General features: G+C 31.9%; 1 protein-coding gene across 1 annotated transcript in view; it reads left to right on the top strand.

Moving 5' to 3' along the window:
• The window catches only part of LOC127707485 (nuclear pore complex protein Nup85-like), a 66,219-nt gene that overhangs the window by 1,855 nt on the left and 46,563 nt on the right, over positions 1-17,801 (top strand). Inside the window, exons 3-10 of the mRNA XM_052212059.1 lie at positions 1,070-1,171; positions 3,870-3,933; positions 4,206-4,276; positions 5,318-5,431; positions 6,551-6,669; positions 6,860-6,985; positions 15,302-15,427; positions 16,565-16,696. Of these exons, the coding sequence (XP_052068019.1) occupies positions 1,070-1,171; positions 3,870-3,933; positions 4,206-4,276; positions 5,318-5,431; positions 6,551-6,669; positions 6,860-6,985; positions 15,302-15,427; positions 16,565-16,696 (854 nt within the window). The remainder of the gene's footprint in view (positions 1-1,069; positions 1,172-3,869; positions 3,934-4,205; positions 4,277-5,317; positions 5,432-6,550; positions 6,670-6,859; positions 6,986-15,301; positions 15,428-16,564; positions 16,697-17,801) is intronic.

Here is a 17,801-nt window from a genome sequence, read left to right as displayed (position 1 = left end):
AAAGCAAATATCTGATTGGCCAGCTAAATCAGGAAGGCTCTGGCAAAATTTGCAGCTCATTTTATTTTTATATTCATTATAGATCAACCAGGACAACTCTTTTTTTAAAATTTTTTAAAATTTTCCAGTACCACTTGAAGTTGGTGCCGCAATTTTACGCTTAATCGTAACATTAGAAGATGTACTTAGCTCTTCTAAAGCCGGAGTTTCTATAGAGGAACTCTCCGCCCCTTCTTTTTGTTTCTTAGCTGGTGAAACATCGTTGTTTTGGGTTGTTTACTTGAATAATCCGGACAGCAACATCTGTTTGGCTGCTAAGATGTATTGGCCCCGAAAACACTTCATCAGACATTTGAATTCCCAGTTAAGTTAAGCACTTTATAGACCCAGTTAAGATTAAAAATGCTTGAAATCATATTCAAGATTAAGCATACATTCAAGCGCTCGTATGACTGTGAATAAAACTTAATAAAATATGACCGGAGGCAGGTTATTTATCCGGAATTGTACGGTTGCCAAATGGCAACCAACAATGAAATTAAAGGTCGCCTGGAGGCTTTATAGGTCGCCAAGGCGACTGTTTTAATAGCCTAAATTGAGGGCTGTATTGTATTATTTTTTTTCTTTTTTTTTTTTTTCTTCATTGTTAGTTTCTATAAATTTTATGCTTAACAAGTTAATAGTTTTTAATGAGAAAGCATATATGGACATGGAAATTTGTTAGAAATCACATTATCAGTCTTCAGTACCACCTCTTGTTACAATATGTATTATGTAATCTTGTCACAATGTGAATTATTTATTCTTGTCACAATGTGTTATGTATTCTTGTCACAATGTGTATTATGTAATCTCTTCACAAGGTGTAATGTAATCTACTCACAATGTGGATTATGTATCCTTGTCACAATGTGTATTATGTATCCTTGTCACAATGTGTATTATGTATACTCTTGACACAATGTGTATCATGTATTCTTTTCTTGCCACAGTGTTTATTATGTATGTGTGTGTGTGTATTATGAATTCTTGTCACTGAAGTGGTCATTGAATTATCTTTCTGTTGTAGAAAATCAGTTGCACTGTAGAAGATTACAAGAGATAAGGGAAGTAAGATGGGACATTGATTTATATCATCCAGTCATGAGGAAGCTTGTCAATGAATCTCACAGTAAGTAGATCTACCTTAATCATGAACAATTTTTATACGACCGTAAAAATTTTGCGGTCGTATATTGGTATGACGTTGGCGTCGTTGTCGTCGTCCAAAGACACATTGGTTTTCGCACTCTAACTTTAGTTTAAGTGAATGGATCTCTATGAAATTTTGCCATAAGGTTCAATACCACAAAAGGAAGGTTGGATTGATTTTGGGGGTTTTGGTACCAACAGTTAAGGAATTAAGGGCCAAAAATAAGCATTTTTGTAACTTCCAGACATAACTTGTGTGTTAGTGTATGGATCTCTCTGACATTGTACCACAAGGTTCCATATCTCAAATGGAATGCTGGGATTGATTTTGGGGGTAATTGCCTCAAAATTTTAGGAATTAGGGACCAAAAAGGGGCAAAAAACAAGCATTTTTCTAGTTTCAGGACAATAACTTGTGTGTAAGTGTATGGATCTTTATGAAATTGTACTACAAGGTTCCATATCACAAAGGGAAAGCTGGGTTTGAGTTTGGGGGTAATTGCCCTAAACGTTTAGGAATTTGGGGCCAAAAACAAGCATTTTTACAGTTTCCAGACAATAACTTGTGTTCAAGTGTATGGATCTCTCTGAAATTGTACTGCAAGGTACCATACCACAAAGGGAAGGCTGGGATTGATTTTGGGGGTAATTGCCTCAAAATTTTAGGAATTGGGGACCAAAAAGGGGCAAAAAACAAGCATTTTTCTAGTTTCAGGACAATAATTTGTGTGTAAGTGTATGGATCTTTATGAAATTGTACTACAAGGTTCCATATCACAAAGGGAAAGATGGGTTTGAGTTTGGGGGTTATTGCCCTAAATGTTTAGGAATTTGGGGCCAAAAAGGGGCCAAAAACAAGCATTTTTCTAGTTTCCAGACAATAACTTGTGTTCAAGTGTTTGGATCTCTCTGAAATTGTACTGCAAGGTACCATACCACAAAGGGAAGGCTGGGATTGAGTTTGGGGGTGATGAATCATAAGGGGGTTCAAAAAATTTGGGGGAGGGATTTTTTTTTTCTTTAAAATTTTCCATTTTAAATTGGTTATTTCTGATTTATATATAAAAGCAAATAATAATGATATGGTTTGAATAGGTAAATTAAAATTTTTTAAGTTCTTAGACCATATTCATTCTGTGTCAGAAACCTATGCTATTTCGAATATTTAATCACAATCCAAATTCAGTGCTGTATCAAGCTTGAATGTTGTGTCCATACTTGCCCCAACTGTTCAGGGTTCGACCTCTGCGGTCGTATCAAGCTGCGCCCAGCGGAGCATTTTATTTAATCTCATATAGTGAGTTGTGGGAATACAAATCTACACCATTCATGGAACAGTTTGTCATTGAATAGCATAGTGAGTTATTGGATCCAATATTCTCAATGGCATCCAGTTATGGTACAATGTATACTGTCAATCACTGACCATAATCAAAATGTTAGTTAAATATTTATTAGTCTTGAAAAAAGATATCAAAGCATAACTTATTCATTTTATTTTGAAGAGATGTTATGGTCCAATTTAATAAAAAAACAGTAAATGCCTTTTGAAATATTATCCTCAAAGAAATATACTAGTTGAATTGTGTTTCTGGAGCTTTTGATGGTTGCCTACTTTGCCAAAACTAAGTCATGATTACAAGCTTATACATTGAGAATGAAAAACCATAATAAATATACATAGTTTTCCTTTGACATAATTTATGTTTGAGTTTTTTCCCTTTGCCAACATGTTTTAGGGCAATGTGATAAAGATCTTTCTTAAATCAAGCAAATTGTATTTTTATACAGACTGCTAGACTTCAGAGAAATTTGATTTCTGAACAATTTTCATTTGTTAAAGTCTTGTTTAATTCATTACTACTATCTAGTAATGATCTTTTATCCGACTTGCTTGTGCTAAATGCTTAAATTTTGTTAGACAAAAAGGAAAATCAATCAGTTAGCCCTCCAACATGTCAGCCAAGCAAAATAACTATTACAACGTATGTGACTGGAAAACTATCTATTGCTAAGAATACGATCAAGATTTATTGTTACTTTTGAATAGACATTTACCACTAATGTTTAAGCTTGTATCATACAATTTATTGTGCTTGCTGGTGCATTTTTTTTTTGAAGTACACAAATTATTCAAGAAAATGTAAAAAAAAATATTTGCTACATAATTAAGCAATGACTTTCATGCACATTATCATAAAAAGAAATAAATCAGTGACTTCACTGCACATTATAATTTGACAGAACTATACTGTCGTAGATTTTAGATATTGTAAATTACAATCATTTTAAAAAGTTGAAATAAGAAGGGTTTTTTTTGTTCTCTTAATCATTTTTGTTACAAAGAAAACACTTTTTGTTGTATAAAAAATGTCTGAAAAGACCTTTACCTCTTACTGTAGCATATCTTTTGTACCTTGGATCAAATAATAGATTAATGTAGAAAATTAAGAGGAATTTGGATTGTTTCTTTTGCCTTAAAGACTGGGAATTAACATCAAATAAGTTATCTGTCCTGAAAAAAAAATGATAGATACATTCAAGTCCCCACAATTTTATATTACCTTGGTACACAATTTGACTTGCAGCAAAAAGTATTTAAAATGAGAAATTTGAGACAATTTACAAACATTTGATAGCTGAATACATACACTTATATGTTTTATTTTTTGTTTTAGATATTTTTGTCATGTTACAGAAACATGCAGCAGAAAAAGCTGTTGGAGGAAGTATACATCCTTTGTAAGTGTTACAATATTAATTGAAATACATCATTTGTAACTTGATTAGATTTCAAAAAACTTAGATTGTGGAACTGAAACTGCTGTCTTAGAAGTATTTTCATAGGTATATCAGTAGGCTTTTTAATGGTAATACATCAGGCTAACTATGGGACTGGTGTGGAAAGGATGTGTTATAATCTACATGTTAAAGCAATTTGGCCAAATCAAATGTCAACATTTATGATATGGTACCAAAATTTGTATTGTTTTTAATATTATTTGTTTTTGTAGAATACTGAAATCAAGTAGACAATACATTGCGGTGTTAATAGCTTACAGTGATGAATTAAAGAAGCTAGCTGGTATAGTATAAATAGAATTAGAAATAGTGCAAAGTGATTAAAGATACAACAGTCATGACTTTACAATGTATTGATAAAAAAATATATAAAAAACTAATAGGATTAGGAAATAATTTTAATCCTTAAAATATAAAACAAAAGTTATTTTTAGCTCACCTGGCCCCGAAGGGCCAAGTGAGCTTTTCTCATCACTTGGCGTCTGTCGTCGTTAACTTGTACAAAAATCTTCTCCTCTGAAACTACTGAGACAAATTTTACCAAACTTGGCCACAATCATCATTAGGGTATCTAGTTTAAGAAATGTGTCCGATGACCCAGCCTGCCAACACAAGGCCGACATGGCTAAAAAGAGAACATAAAATGCAGTTTTTGGCTTTTATCTCTGAAACTAAAGCATTAGGATCAAATCTGACTGGGGTGAAAATGTTCATCAGGTTTAGATCTATCTGCCTTTTAAATTTTCAGACAAATCAGACAACCCATTGTTGGGTTGCTGCCCTGAATTGGTAATTTTAAGGAAATTTTGCAGTTTTTGGTTATTTTGAATATTATTCTAGATAGACTTAAACTGTAAACAGCAATAATGTTCAGCAAAGTAAGATCTACAAATAAGTCAACATGCCCAAAATCGTCAATTGACATCTTATTGGAGTTATTGTCCTTTAAAGTCATTTTCTGCAATTTTTTGGTAATTTTTGTAAACTTTTTTCAAAAAATCTTCTGCTTTTAATTTAACTCTGGGGCTAAATTAAACCAAACTTGGCCTCAGTCATTATTAGGGTATCTAATACTATTTATTATGATTTTAACCTTATTAAACATGATTTCCAAAACCACAGTAGGTACAGGTGAGCGACACAGGCCTTGAAAGCCTCTAGTTTTAGGTAAATAACACTGACACAAAAACTTTTCAAATTGAAGACTAAATTTTATTTAAATGAATTGAATGGCATAAAATGTTATTTGAAATACAAATTCATGTTTAGATTTATTGAGGATATTTCTGTTTCTTCTATTTGTAATGAATTGTTTTAATTGTAGATGCCACAATAGATGAAGACAAGAAGGAGAATTATTTAGATTTATTACGATTGTTAAAGATGTCAGAACTTATCTGGAGTTTATGTGAAATATTGTTCCTTGACAGCCCTGCTGGTAAAATCATAATTTAATAGTAGTATGCATATATTGATTCATAGGATGGTGGCTTTTGATTGATTACTGTAATACTGTGAATGCAAGACTTTTTTTATGAAAGGATCACCAAAATAAGTCCAGTGTATAAATTTAAATACATGTACATGACTCATCTTTTTAGTTGCAATATCAGATAGATTTCTAATATTTTCAGAGCCATTGAAAAATACTTTTTTGAGGGTGTTAAATGCAACAATATGACTAAAACAATATGTTAGTTAAATATTGATGCGATAGAAAACCAGCAATTTAAGTTAGCCAATTAGTTAATCATTAATACAGTCTTCAAAGATGGATTTACCGTACAGACATTGTGATTTGATTCATTTTTAAAATTCATTTCAATGTGAAACCTATTGCTGGTAAACGCTTTTATTCATGACCATGTCATATATTATCTAAGGAATATACAGAGGGATAATTTACAATGAATTACCCTGATTCACAAACATTTTTTGCTGTTGACATGTGAAACTAAAAATGGTATTTATATTATGACGTCAACAACCTCTATAGAGTTACACACATCATTTGACTTTTGAAAAAGTGGAGATAAAAAAGCATTTGAAGTTAGGTCCCTAAAATAGAGTATTTTTGTATTGATCTGCAAAATGATAAACAAATTTGTGTGATAATGTTATGTTTTTGGCATTATTTTATGAAAATAAGTGAATACACATAAATAAGATTATTTATTTACCACCATTAATCATAGTAGAGTAGTTTGTACTTTTTGTTTTTTCTTTGTTATCTACCCCAGTATATATTTCTGGAAATACCCTAAGTATTTAGACAGACGTTTGGATAAGTACAAACTGAAGGTACTTTTCTGTTGGCATTTGATGCATACATTATATTATAAAATTGCTTGAATCAAAGGATGTCCTTATCATTTTAAAAGGATGATCTAAACACTAAGTGCACAGAATAGATCAGACAATTAAAATATGTCTCTGAATATATTGATTATAATAACGCTAACATTTGAAAATTTGTTTATTGGACAAAATGAATAATTATTGGTATCATTATATTGTAAACTCTTAACTCGAAACTAACTTTTTTTTTGTATTACAGGAGGACTAGTGATAACACAGTTATTAGATTGGATAAGAATTCATTTTACTGATGAGGAGACAATTTTGCAGATTTTACAAGAAGATAGACCAGATTGTCATCAATTCTATTGGGATACAGTGAGTATGAAATTTTTGCAAGCATTACAAGAAGAGAGACCAGAAAGTCATCAATTCCATTGGGATACAGTAAATATGACAATATTGTTGCTTCACTATGTTTAGCCCAGTAAAGGATAGATATATTTATTAAAAAGATATCGCGTGCATTTTATATATTAAAGTTAATGCAGACTTATTTTCTTTTCAGGTATATAGACTAGTATTACAGGGTCAGATTGATCATGCTAGACGACTACTTTCAAAACACACAGCAGCATATTCTGACAATTTCCAGAGCATAGATGATCTTTTGAAAAGAATGCCTATATTTTCTGTAAGTCATAAGGCTTAGTTAAGTGAACTTTTCAAAGTGATACAACTTAAATGCAAAACTATAAGACATACAGGTTGCAATTCTGTAAATGTAGACAATGCAATTTCCCATAGGAACTCCCTTTGCAGCTGAAACTGTGACACTTTTACTATGAAGTTTTGTGAAAAATAATATCCCAGAACGGAAAGTTTATATGCACTACTATTTTATTCAAAGGTCAAAATATAGGGCTGTGCGGCATATTTTCAACATTTATATGCCCTGAACTTCTAAGAGTTTAAACTTGTACTAAAATTCTATACTACCCTTTCCTCCATATTTGGACCTCCTAAGAATTAAAATTTAGGCGCTACCATGTTTTTCTATACTGGTTACATTCCCAAGTGATGTTTCTATGAGATGAAACACAGAGATCATAAATGGGAACCAGTACGTTAACAAATTAACATATCTATGAATATTATATATCTCCCCAAAAGAGGCGTGGTTTGAGAAACAGCTGTATTTACAAAGTGCAACCTATACAAACATTTATTCAAATAGAAAACTCTCTAAAAACACTTTTTCTCACAACAATACTTATTTATCAGAATTATAGCCTTAAAGAAATCACTGCATATACTCTAAGTTTCCTTTTACAGTACATTTTATACCCCTACCCCTGTTTTAATTTTTTAAAGAATTTGAAAACAAGACTTTAATTATTGCCAGCTTACCCTATGTGCATGTTTTCTGACATGAACTGTCTAAAACCTGTTTGAAACTATTCTGATAACAAATTGAAAGCATTTTGTAATACTATAAGTGTATTGTTTAGTAGTTAATCATTCCAACTTTCAAGATTATACAAAGTATCCAATCCTGCCTGTGTCTCCAGTCCACATCTTACTGAATGCCTATTTGTCAATGAAAGTTCATAATTTCTGTCTCAAATGATAAGTTAAGAATTCTTGTCTCAACAGTATCATCCCTAACCATATATCTAACATAAGTTAGTTAATATATGAACTAGAAGTGTCTAAACAAAGCCATATTTGCAAAAGTTGTTTTTAAGAAGATATCAGTCTGGTGCATAAATTCACTAAAAGCTTGATAGAAATGACTGCTTACATCTTATTTTTGCATAACTTCCCAGCACAGTTATTGTTTTCTTTACAAAAGACCTTGAAAATAATAAAATCATAGCATTTACAAGTTAAATTATCTGTTTTATGACCCAGGGGTAGGCATTTTTTTCTGTTTTTTGTCCCTGGGGCCTCACATTTCCTAAATATTTTCCCTGTTTCTAGCAATGTGGAATATTTTGTATATATTTAGGATAGAACACACTATTGTAAGTTTTATTGAGGTCTTTTTGTAATTCTAGCTTGTACTTTTTAATGCCGCGGTCACAAAAAAGCACATTTAGGTGTTACGGCTTACTTTTGGGTTATCGACAGGACAAAAACACCCCAACAAAAATATTTAGGAAGAATCAATGAGTTGCAATGACTGCGAAGAGTAAATATAAGCACTTCTAAACAATTTAAATTACAAATAGGCATATATTATGAATTTATTTTGAATTCAGGGCTTTAAGTAAACCATGCTTACTCAGTGTCTTCCCTAGAAAATTTTTCATGCATGGTGGTTCCATGGTGAATTTGCAACGCGGCTCGTGACGCTTTTTTTCAGAATTAGTTACATCACATAATTTATATGTTTAAAGCCATATACCAATCTAATTGTTTTATTATAGGTACAGCAATTCATATAAGTCATGGAATTTTAAAGTATTTATCACAGATGAGAGTAATTAATGAAAGACCATATAAACAATAATAACAATAATCCAGTCTGCAATAGTTATCATGTCATATACACATTATTTTGTTGATATCTTCCTCTGTTTCAATTTCCAAAGGTCACCACATATTTTTAAAAATCAAAAGCTTCTTCCTTTGGTCCTTCAATTGATATATGCATTAAGCAATTGAGCACTTTTTGGCATAGTCTGTTTCTCAAAGGTGATTTTAATCTGTCTGACTACAATTTGATGAAGGAGTAGACTTCTCTAACCAACTTGTCAAAAAAGTTGGGCCAGTAAGGCGACGTTTCTTTGATGGTTGCTTGGACATGGTTGTTAAACTGATGATTGTTCTTCGAATTTTGCTGATAGAATGGTTTCAGAATCAACAGCAAGTTGTTAAATAAAACTTTGAATGTCATCATTGCTTCACAGAGATTTTACAGGAAACAATAAAAAAAAAGTTTATTTGCGTTAATTACAGAAGTCGTCAGTGAGGTATACCTGACATACGGACACACGGATGACATATTTGGCAATTACCTGTTTGGAAGCTAAGCTGACATTTTATTTCATGACGATTAACTATTTTTTTTTTAAATAAATCCCTGTCCGATTTATTTATAACGCTTCATAATTGTAAAAATCCTATCTTGCCGAAGTGAAAGAAATTTAGCCCCACTTTTGCAAATGAATCCGCTACACGTGAAGATTGTGACCCATTGAAATAAAAATAGAACAACACAAGTTTATTAAAAACAATATTTCTGTAAATAACTACGTATATTTTGAAAGTTTTTCTATCAAATCTTTTAAATATTTAATAAGACACGTCTTTTTCTCGGCCCATGGCGGTGATGTGTATTCTTTGATAAAATCAATCAACCGTGACTAATCTAAAAATAACTGATTGTTGTGACCAATCAAAAAATAATTCATCGATGTAAATATAGCTGATGAAGTAACTGCGAAACTTTATTAAAAAAAATGTTTTGTCCATTCTTGGTGAAATTATTTTAGTTTTATTTTATAATACCAGAGACTATACCAAATTTTAAATTTCTACTTTTTAAAGATCACAGTAAAATAACGATGTCAAACACCCGGCCGTTTTTAAGGTGAAATTTATACAGGCAGGGGCGTAGCTACCCGGGGGCACGGCAGCACGTGCATCCACGTCGTTTTCACACAAAAAAAAAAGAGAAAAAAAGAAAAAAAAAAACAGAGAGAAAGAGGGGACAAAGTTAACATATACAGGAATTGGTCTTTCTATGTATGCATTTTAAGAACAGCACAAAGAATAAAAGCAAGAGGAATACACATGCAGCGAAATTTTTAATCATGTAAGATATGTATGTGTACCATAAATACATACAACTGGTGTAAACTTTTTATATTACGGGCATTGTTTAGAAAATACCAGCTACATAGTTGTCGGTACCACCACCATAATGTAGACTTGCTTTGAGTGCAAAAAAAAAAAACATAATCCCTTTAGGGTTAACAAAAAAACTTGCAAATTATTATTTTCCGCTTCACCCCATAGCACACATCGTACTAGAACGAAGACTCAACTCGTATCCATCCGGGAATAATGACTGTTACCTTGTGAACTAGTTCAAAATTGACCAAGTATGTAGGTCTTGACAACACGAATAGTTCATTTTCACATCACGTCAACGTATTCTTGACCTGGTGTGCATTTAATATTTGCCACCGGACATTAATAACAATTCAATCAATCAATAGTTTCCGTATACTAGCAGAACTGCTGTTATTATAAAAAAAAAGTACATATTTTCCAGTACATGTATTACGTTTTCATCTATTTAACAAAAAAACATCTTGTATATAGATTCGATAATTGGAAGTCGTTTCTATATGGACCGGCTATACGAATGGTTGATTGTTAAAGCATTTAAATAAATTGTTAATTCTAACTCGTTTTACTGGACTATTTGGTCATTCAATTTTATAATGAATTTTCTGTCCGAGTCGGACACTAAACTGCTGATTCTTGTTCGAAAGATACACCAAACTTTTAATACACGTATCTTCACTGTTATCATCTAGATATTGTCATACAACTGGTCGAATGCATATGTATTTGTCAATTAGCTGGATAATAAACAAACGCAGATCATGAAAAAGATCGTGATTAAAGTACCATTCCCTATGAAAAAGTTCAATAATTTCAACTTCGACAATTCCTAACTGCGTAAAATTAGAAATTCATATCCCTCTGTCTTGTAGAGTTTACCCACAAAATTTTTAAACATCTAAATACATATGTTAAGCAAAATATTGGAGAATGTGTCCACCAAGTATTTGGTATCCAATGATGTTTATGCTAACAGAAACAACACATATAGTATTGTGTTTATGTTTATTGTTTGTTTTTTATACTTCTTTACTCAATACAAATACTAGCATATGGAACAATTAATCTCCGTGATTTTTAAAAGCTGTCACGGCGTACAAATACGCAAACGACAATGTTTAGTCTTCATTCGACTCGAAGTTAAACAAATAGTTGACAAAAAAAACACAACAAAAATGTCCAAGTTTTATTACGGTTGTGATTGTTTTGAAACACTATATATGCGGAGCTTACGGGGGGCTTCGCCCCCCTGGACCCCTACCAGGGCAAAAGCCCAGACCCCTCGCCCTTTAGATTGTGATTCCACTTCATTTAGAAGGTAGCTACGCCCCTGACAGGAAAAGTTTAAACTTTTTATTTAGCACAGAAAGATATGCATTGGAGATAAATCTGACTATTTATTTATCAGCTGACTGGTAACTTCTATTATGTAACCCAAGTCTCGATGTATAACCGTCTAATCAAGAAGGTTGTAAAATCCCGGCACGCGCGACGTGATGCATTCAATTATTAGTCGGATGAGTTTAAAACACCTGTGGAGTGTTGTCGCTTGTTACTTCACTTTCAAAATATCGATAAAAAATATTTTACACAGTTATAATTTTCACACATAGTGGGATGCATTGCGGCAATGATGAAAGCATGGCGGTCGAAATTTATGTGTAGCGGTACCGCAATGCTTGAATAGCCTAGGGAAAACACTGCTTACTGTAAAATGTGAATTTATGCTGAGTCATCATAATTAAGGTTCAGGATTTTCTCAATCTTCATGAAATACTTATAAAACTTCATATTTGAGTTAAATTCTTTAAAATCTCTGAGATAAACCAGATTTTGTGAAAATCTGTATGTTCTAATTTTTAACCCTATATAGGTTGCAATTCTGTAAATATAGACAATGCAATTTCCCATAGGAACTCCCTTTGCAGGTGTAATACCACCAAATCATAGTACGTCACATCCGGTTGCATACGAAAATAGGTCGAAAAAAAATATTCCCTTGAATTTGACAGTTGTAGGTAATTGATCTTACATTTCATTGCAGTAAAACATTTCTGAGTCATAAACATATATCTTGGGTATTTCAAAGCACCATTATTTCTTTATTTGGGGTTTCAATAGAATATTTTGGAAACTTGAGGTTACATGGTTACTAAAGCTTGTACACAGGTTAAAAAAGGGGGAAAATTTGATTGGTTAACTTCCAGTGATGGTTATTTTCTTATATGCAATGAAATGTTATGTGAATTTTTTTCTATAGTACTGGACAGGATAAAACTTTACTCATGCCAAGTATTTCTTTATTTGAAACAAAGATAAATTCTGCACAATTTTTTGAAAAGTGCAAATTTAACAAAGACTAATAGGGGAAAATCAATGGTGGTATTACACCTAATATGGGAAGCTGTACATGCACCTTTGACCTTGTGAGTACTCTCATGTGTTAAAATTTCTTGCTATTTAAGTGATATATTACAAATAATGAAATATTCTGAGTGGATTGAGTCTCCAAAATACATTTTATGAGAAAATTTCCTTGAAATAGGATTTTACCATGAATATTAGTTGACAGAACAAGCCATACTTAGAGTCTTGGGGAGCTTTTTCTCCTTATTTCTTATATTCTGCTATACTAGAAAATTTTTCCTAAGAAATACTTTAATAAATATATAGTTTTAAGTAAATGAAATTATTTTTAAAGCAGTAACAACAAATTATTCACCAAAAGAGAAGTTTTTTATGTCCCTCTCTGGAACGCGGCGTAAATTTAAGTTTTACGCAAGGTCTTATTGAAACCTCCTTGGAGACAGTAAACTTTTATACGGATAGTTCAAGCAGCTTGAATACTTCAATTAATCATTTATAATAACATTCCTATCATAAATGAGTGAAAGTTACCCCAAAATTTTTATTTATTGGCTTAAAAAGTAGAAATTTTGAGGAAATGAGAGGTATAAATGGACCAAAAGAGACTTTATAAGGAAGAATAAGAGGTCCATTAGTAGTATTTATCATCCTAAAGTCATCTTTTGTATCATATTCAACTGTTTGTAGGCAGGTGAGATAAATATTTGATCATTTATTGGTCCACACTATATTCTATCATGATGCGGCTTGGTTTGAATTTTTCGAAGAAATTTTGCTCGAATCGCTGTAGATGTCGTCTTACATTATACTAGATTTTTCTCAAACTATTGAACTGATTATGACAAAACTTGATAGGAATGCTTGAAATAACCAGTATTACAAAGGAAAAAAGTCACATTCAGTTTATTCAACAAAAAAGTCTTCTTTAGGTGTAATACCACCAAATCATAGTACGTCACATCCGGTTGCATACGAAAATAGGTCGAAAAAAAATATTCCCTTGAATTTGACAGTTGTAGGTAATTGATCCTACATTTCATTGCAGTAAAACATTTCTGAGTCATAAACATATATCTTGGGTATTTCAAAGCACCATTATTTCTTTATTTGGGGTTTCAATAGAATATTTTGGAAACTTGAGGTTACATGGTTACTAAAGCTTGTACACAGGTTAAAAAAGGGGGAAAATTTGATTGGTTAACTTCCAGTGATGGTTATTTTCTTATATGCAATGAAATGTTATGTGAAATTTTTTCTATAGTACTGGACAGGATAAAACTTTACTCATGCCAAGTATTTCTTTATTTGAAACAAAGATAAATTCTGCACAATTTTTTGAAAAGTGCAAATTTAACAAAGACTAATAGGGGAAAATCAATGGTGGTATTACACCTGCAGCTGAAACTGTGACACTTTTACTATGAAGTTTCGTGAAAAATAATATCCCAGAACGGAAAGTTTATATGCACTACTATTTTATTCAAAGGTCAAAATATAGGGCTGTGCAGCATATTTTCAACATTTATATGCCCTGAACTTCTAAGAGTTTAAACTTGTACTAAAATTCTATACTACCCTTACCTCCATATTTGGACCTCCTAAGAATTAAAATTTAGGCGCTACCATGTTTTTCTATACTGGTTACATTCCCAAGTGATGTTTCTATGAGATGAAACACAGAGATCATAAATGGGAACCAGTACGTTAACAAATTAACATATCTATGAATATTATATATCTCCCCAAAAGAGGCGTGGTTTGAGAAACAGCTGTATTTACAAAGTGCAACCTACAAATCAAATAAAAAAAAAATTTACAAGTAAATTTTAAACCAACATTCAGTTTTATATCCTTGTTTTGAAGGTACATACTCAGCAGCTGTACATCAATTAATTGTAATGCCTTGCATACAATTGTAGAGGAGGCATTATATTTTCCTGTCTCACTGTCCATCTGCCTGTTAGTTTGTTAATCTATCTGTTCATCCATCCTGTAACATGCTAAAGTTTGAGTTTAAGGTAGTTTGCAGAGAAGATGTGGTCACATTAGTTTGAAACTTTTTCATTATAATGTGAACTTTTCAAAATATTTATCAAATTAGGGTTTTGAACAAGATTCTATTGTTCATTGAACACAGAAATTTGATAGTGGGAGCAATGCATAGTTTTTTTTTTGTTTTTTTTTTTTGCATTATCACCTTTCCTATTAGTGACACCAATGTCTACCAAAGTGTTATTTCAGAAGTTCCTGTAGTCGAGTTTATGTAAAAAGCATGAGTTCAAAATTGACAATAAACTCTCTGGAATCTTTGGTTAAATAAACTGTTGGACTTCTCTTCTTAATGATCTCAAATGGACCCAACAATGAACTTTCCAGCTTTTTGCAAAACAGTTTCTATGCATATAGAAGAGATCCATGTAAAAATGGTTTGTCAATTTTTTATGTCTTGTGTTTGTCCATTCCAAGACAGTTTTATGTTTTTTCTGAGCTTCAACAACAAGAATAACTAAATTTGTTTGGAAGTTGATGTCAGTATTATGAAATGCAATAATGCAATATTGCAGATTATGTACTTTCACAACGGTCTACTTAAAAAAGGTAAATGCTAAGAAGAGATTTTTTATATATATTGAAAAATGAATTATGACCTAGCCCTTATATATTTTAAACAAGGGAAGAATTTAAAAGAAAAAAATGTTGTTAAATGAAATATGTATTTGATAAAACATATGGGATTAAAACCAAAATATCTCTTTTTAAAACAGATATTTTCTGTTTTCAGCAAATGTCAAGAGGACATTCAGTGGCAGAATTTGACATGAAATGGAGACACTGGCAAGATGATGCACAAAGAAGACTAGAGGAACAAGAATTTGCTGGAAATAAACAATTACGAACTATCTGCAGGGTAATTTTGATTATTATACTTCGTGTTAAAATATCAGATTATGATTATTTAATACAAGGGAGACATACTACTCTATCCCATGGCTTATATATACTAGATATTCATATTGTAAAATATCAGCTGCGATTCACAGAATGAAGCTTTTTGTCAAGTGAGTGCAGCGAACTAGTTCAAAAAGTTTCATATTGTGTTGAGCAGCTGATATTTTACAATATGAATATGATGAAAATATCGGATTGTATTTGTGTACTTTGCATGATAGAAACAAGAGATTTTCTTTGTTTCACAAGCAAACCTAAAGATGACTTGATAAGATCAGGTCAAACTGATCAACGTTGGTTCATTCATTAAATTGCTAGTGATATATTCAGGGTCAAAGTTATTTAGGCCGGGTTAAGGTATTTGACATCACAGAGCCGTCATATGAAATTTTATGAAGAGCTGAGCAAAGTGATACATATAGTGGGAACACCTATAATCGGTAACATTTCACTGAGATGCTTGATCATTTTTGCACTTTATTAAATATGGATGGCTATTATGTACATGATGTAATATTTAAAACTTAAAAGACAATAATAAGAACTTTCAGTATGATAGATTACACATAGCTTAGAGGGTGATACAGCAGATTGTTACCCCTCGAAAAAACATTGTCAATTTTGGCTTATAGTGTGTGGGTTGCAATGTTTTCTCTATTACCCTCTAAGCTATGTGTTATTTATATAATATGTGATGTATATAACTCTTTGTTTTATATCTTCTGTAAGGATTTATTGAACAAAAAAAAACTTGACTTATTCTTATTTATTTAACACCCACACAACTAGACAGCAAACAATTGTTCAGAAATGTTGTAGTAGAAATTTTGAATGTAACTGCTTCAGTGTGTAAATGAAATGAGGGCCATGGAAAGGCAACTTCCAGTTTCAGGCCCATGTTAAAAGGGCCTCACATTGAATATTTGGGTGCCTTTAAGTTTTTCCTTTGTCAGTCTGTCTGTCCATTGACCGTTTCTTGTATTAAGCACAAGTTCTCCGTCATTATACTGTGATTGCTATGAAATTTTACAATAGTTTGCAGCTAACTGTAACTCTTTTGTTTTTTTGAAATATAACTAATATATATATAATGCAGATTTTGGCTGGTGAAGAAGCAGTTTTTACAGAATTACAGGATATCTGTGGGACCTGGTACCATATGCTAGTGTCCAAAATGTTATATCAACACCCTACAGTTAAAGCCATAGATCTTCAGTATTATGTTCAGGTAAGTTTCTCAAATATTTTATCAATATTCTAATAACTAAAGCAATAGATTTGAATCATATAAGAAAATAAAAATAAGGAGATATAAAATGATTGTCAAGAAACAACTATTGATTGATTGATTGATGGTTGTTTAATGTCCAGTGGCAAATATTTCATGCATGTTCAAGAAGAGAAACAAATTAACAATAAATTCAATAGGTAGATCCTGTAGTAGAGGCTGTCCGGGATGAAGGTCTAGGAAATTTGGACTGCCACTGGAAAATGAGGGTATCTTGGATAAGGACAGAAATTTCACCTTGCAAGAGGCCTCCTACAGACCCTTCAAAGAATTGTTGAAAGGGTTCTTAACCTGCAAAAACCATGGCACTTTCTTAACTTGAGGCATCAGATTTAACATCCCCATTCTGACGACCTGGCTGCGAAATTGTATATCCCACACACCCGAACTGATGCCCTTTTTGGCAAGGGTTTTATTGCTATTTGGAAGAAGACCCGAGTGACCATATTTCTATTCCCCAGTCACCCTTGAGTGAGAAACAATGATTCATAAAGACAGAAGTACAAAGAGTGGACATTAGAGGTCACTGTACAGCCTTCTACAATGAGCATTACCCAAACTGTATAGTATTAAAATTTCTTAGATGACAAAATGTAAATCAACTCAAAAGAAAAATCAATGGGTTGATTTGTACTACGATAACCAAAACAATTAGTTAAGGCAGTCATAAACCAACATCCTAATAGTTTATGTTATGTACCTTTTAAAGTATTTTGTATTGGTAAGTTTTGATAGGTTAAAATCAATATCCAGCTGTTTCAAGTATTAAATTCAGGTACATTTCTTCAGTATTATATTAAGGTGGTACCTAACACTACAGGGGGATAACTCTGTAAAAATCAGCTAAACGTTTTAATAACGTTGTATTGTAAAGGAAATATTAAGCTTCTCAATGATCAAAATTAGTGTTTGTCAAACTGCTATATAACCAATGAAATTTTTCTGATAAAGTGGTTGGTTCAAATTTTTTAAAATTTTTATATTTTTGTCAAAGGGTCAAAGTAAACATTTTGTCAAAATTTTATGAAAATTAAACGAGCCAAAT

This window comes from Mytilus californianus, unplaced genomic scaffold, assembly GCF_021869535.1.
Source record: "Mytilus californianus isolate M0D057914Y unplaced genomic scaffold, xbMytCali1.0.p SCAF_7, whole genome shotgun sequence".
Lineage (NCBI taxonomy): Eukaryota > Metazoa > Mollusca > Bivalvia > Mytilida > Mytilidae > Mytilus > Mytilus californianus.
The sequence above is the reverse complement of the archived record's forward strand: the minus strand, read 5'-3'. Positions and strand labels throughout refer to the sequence as shown.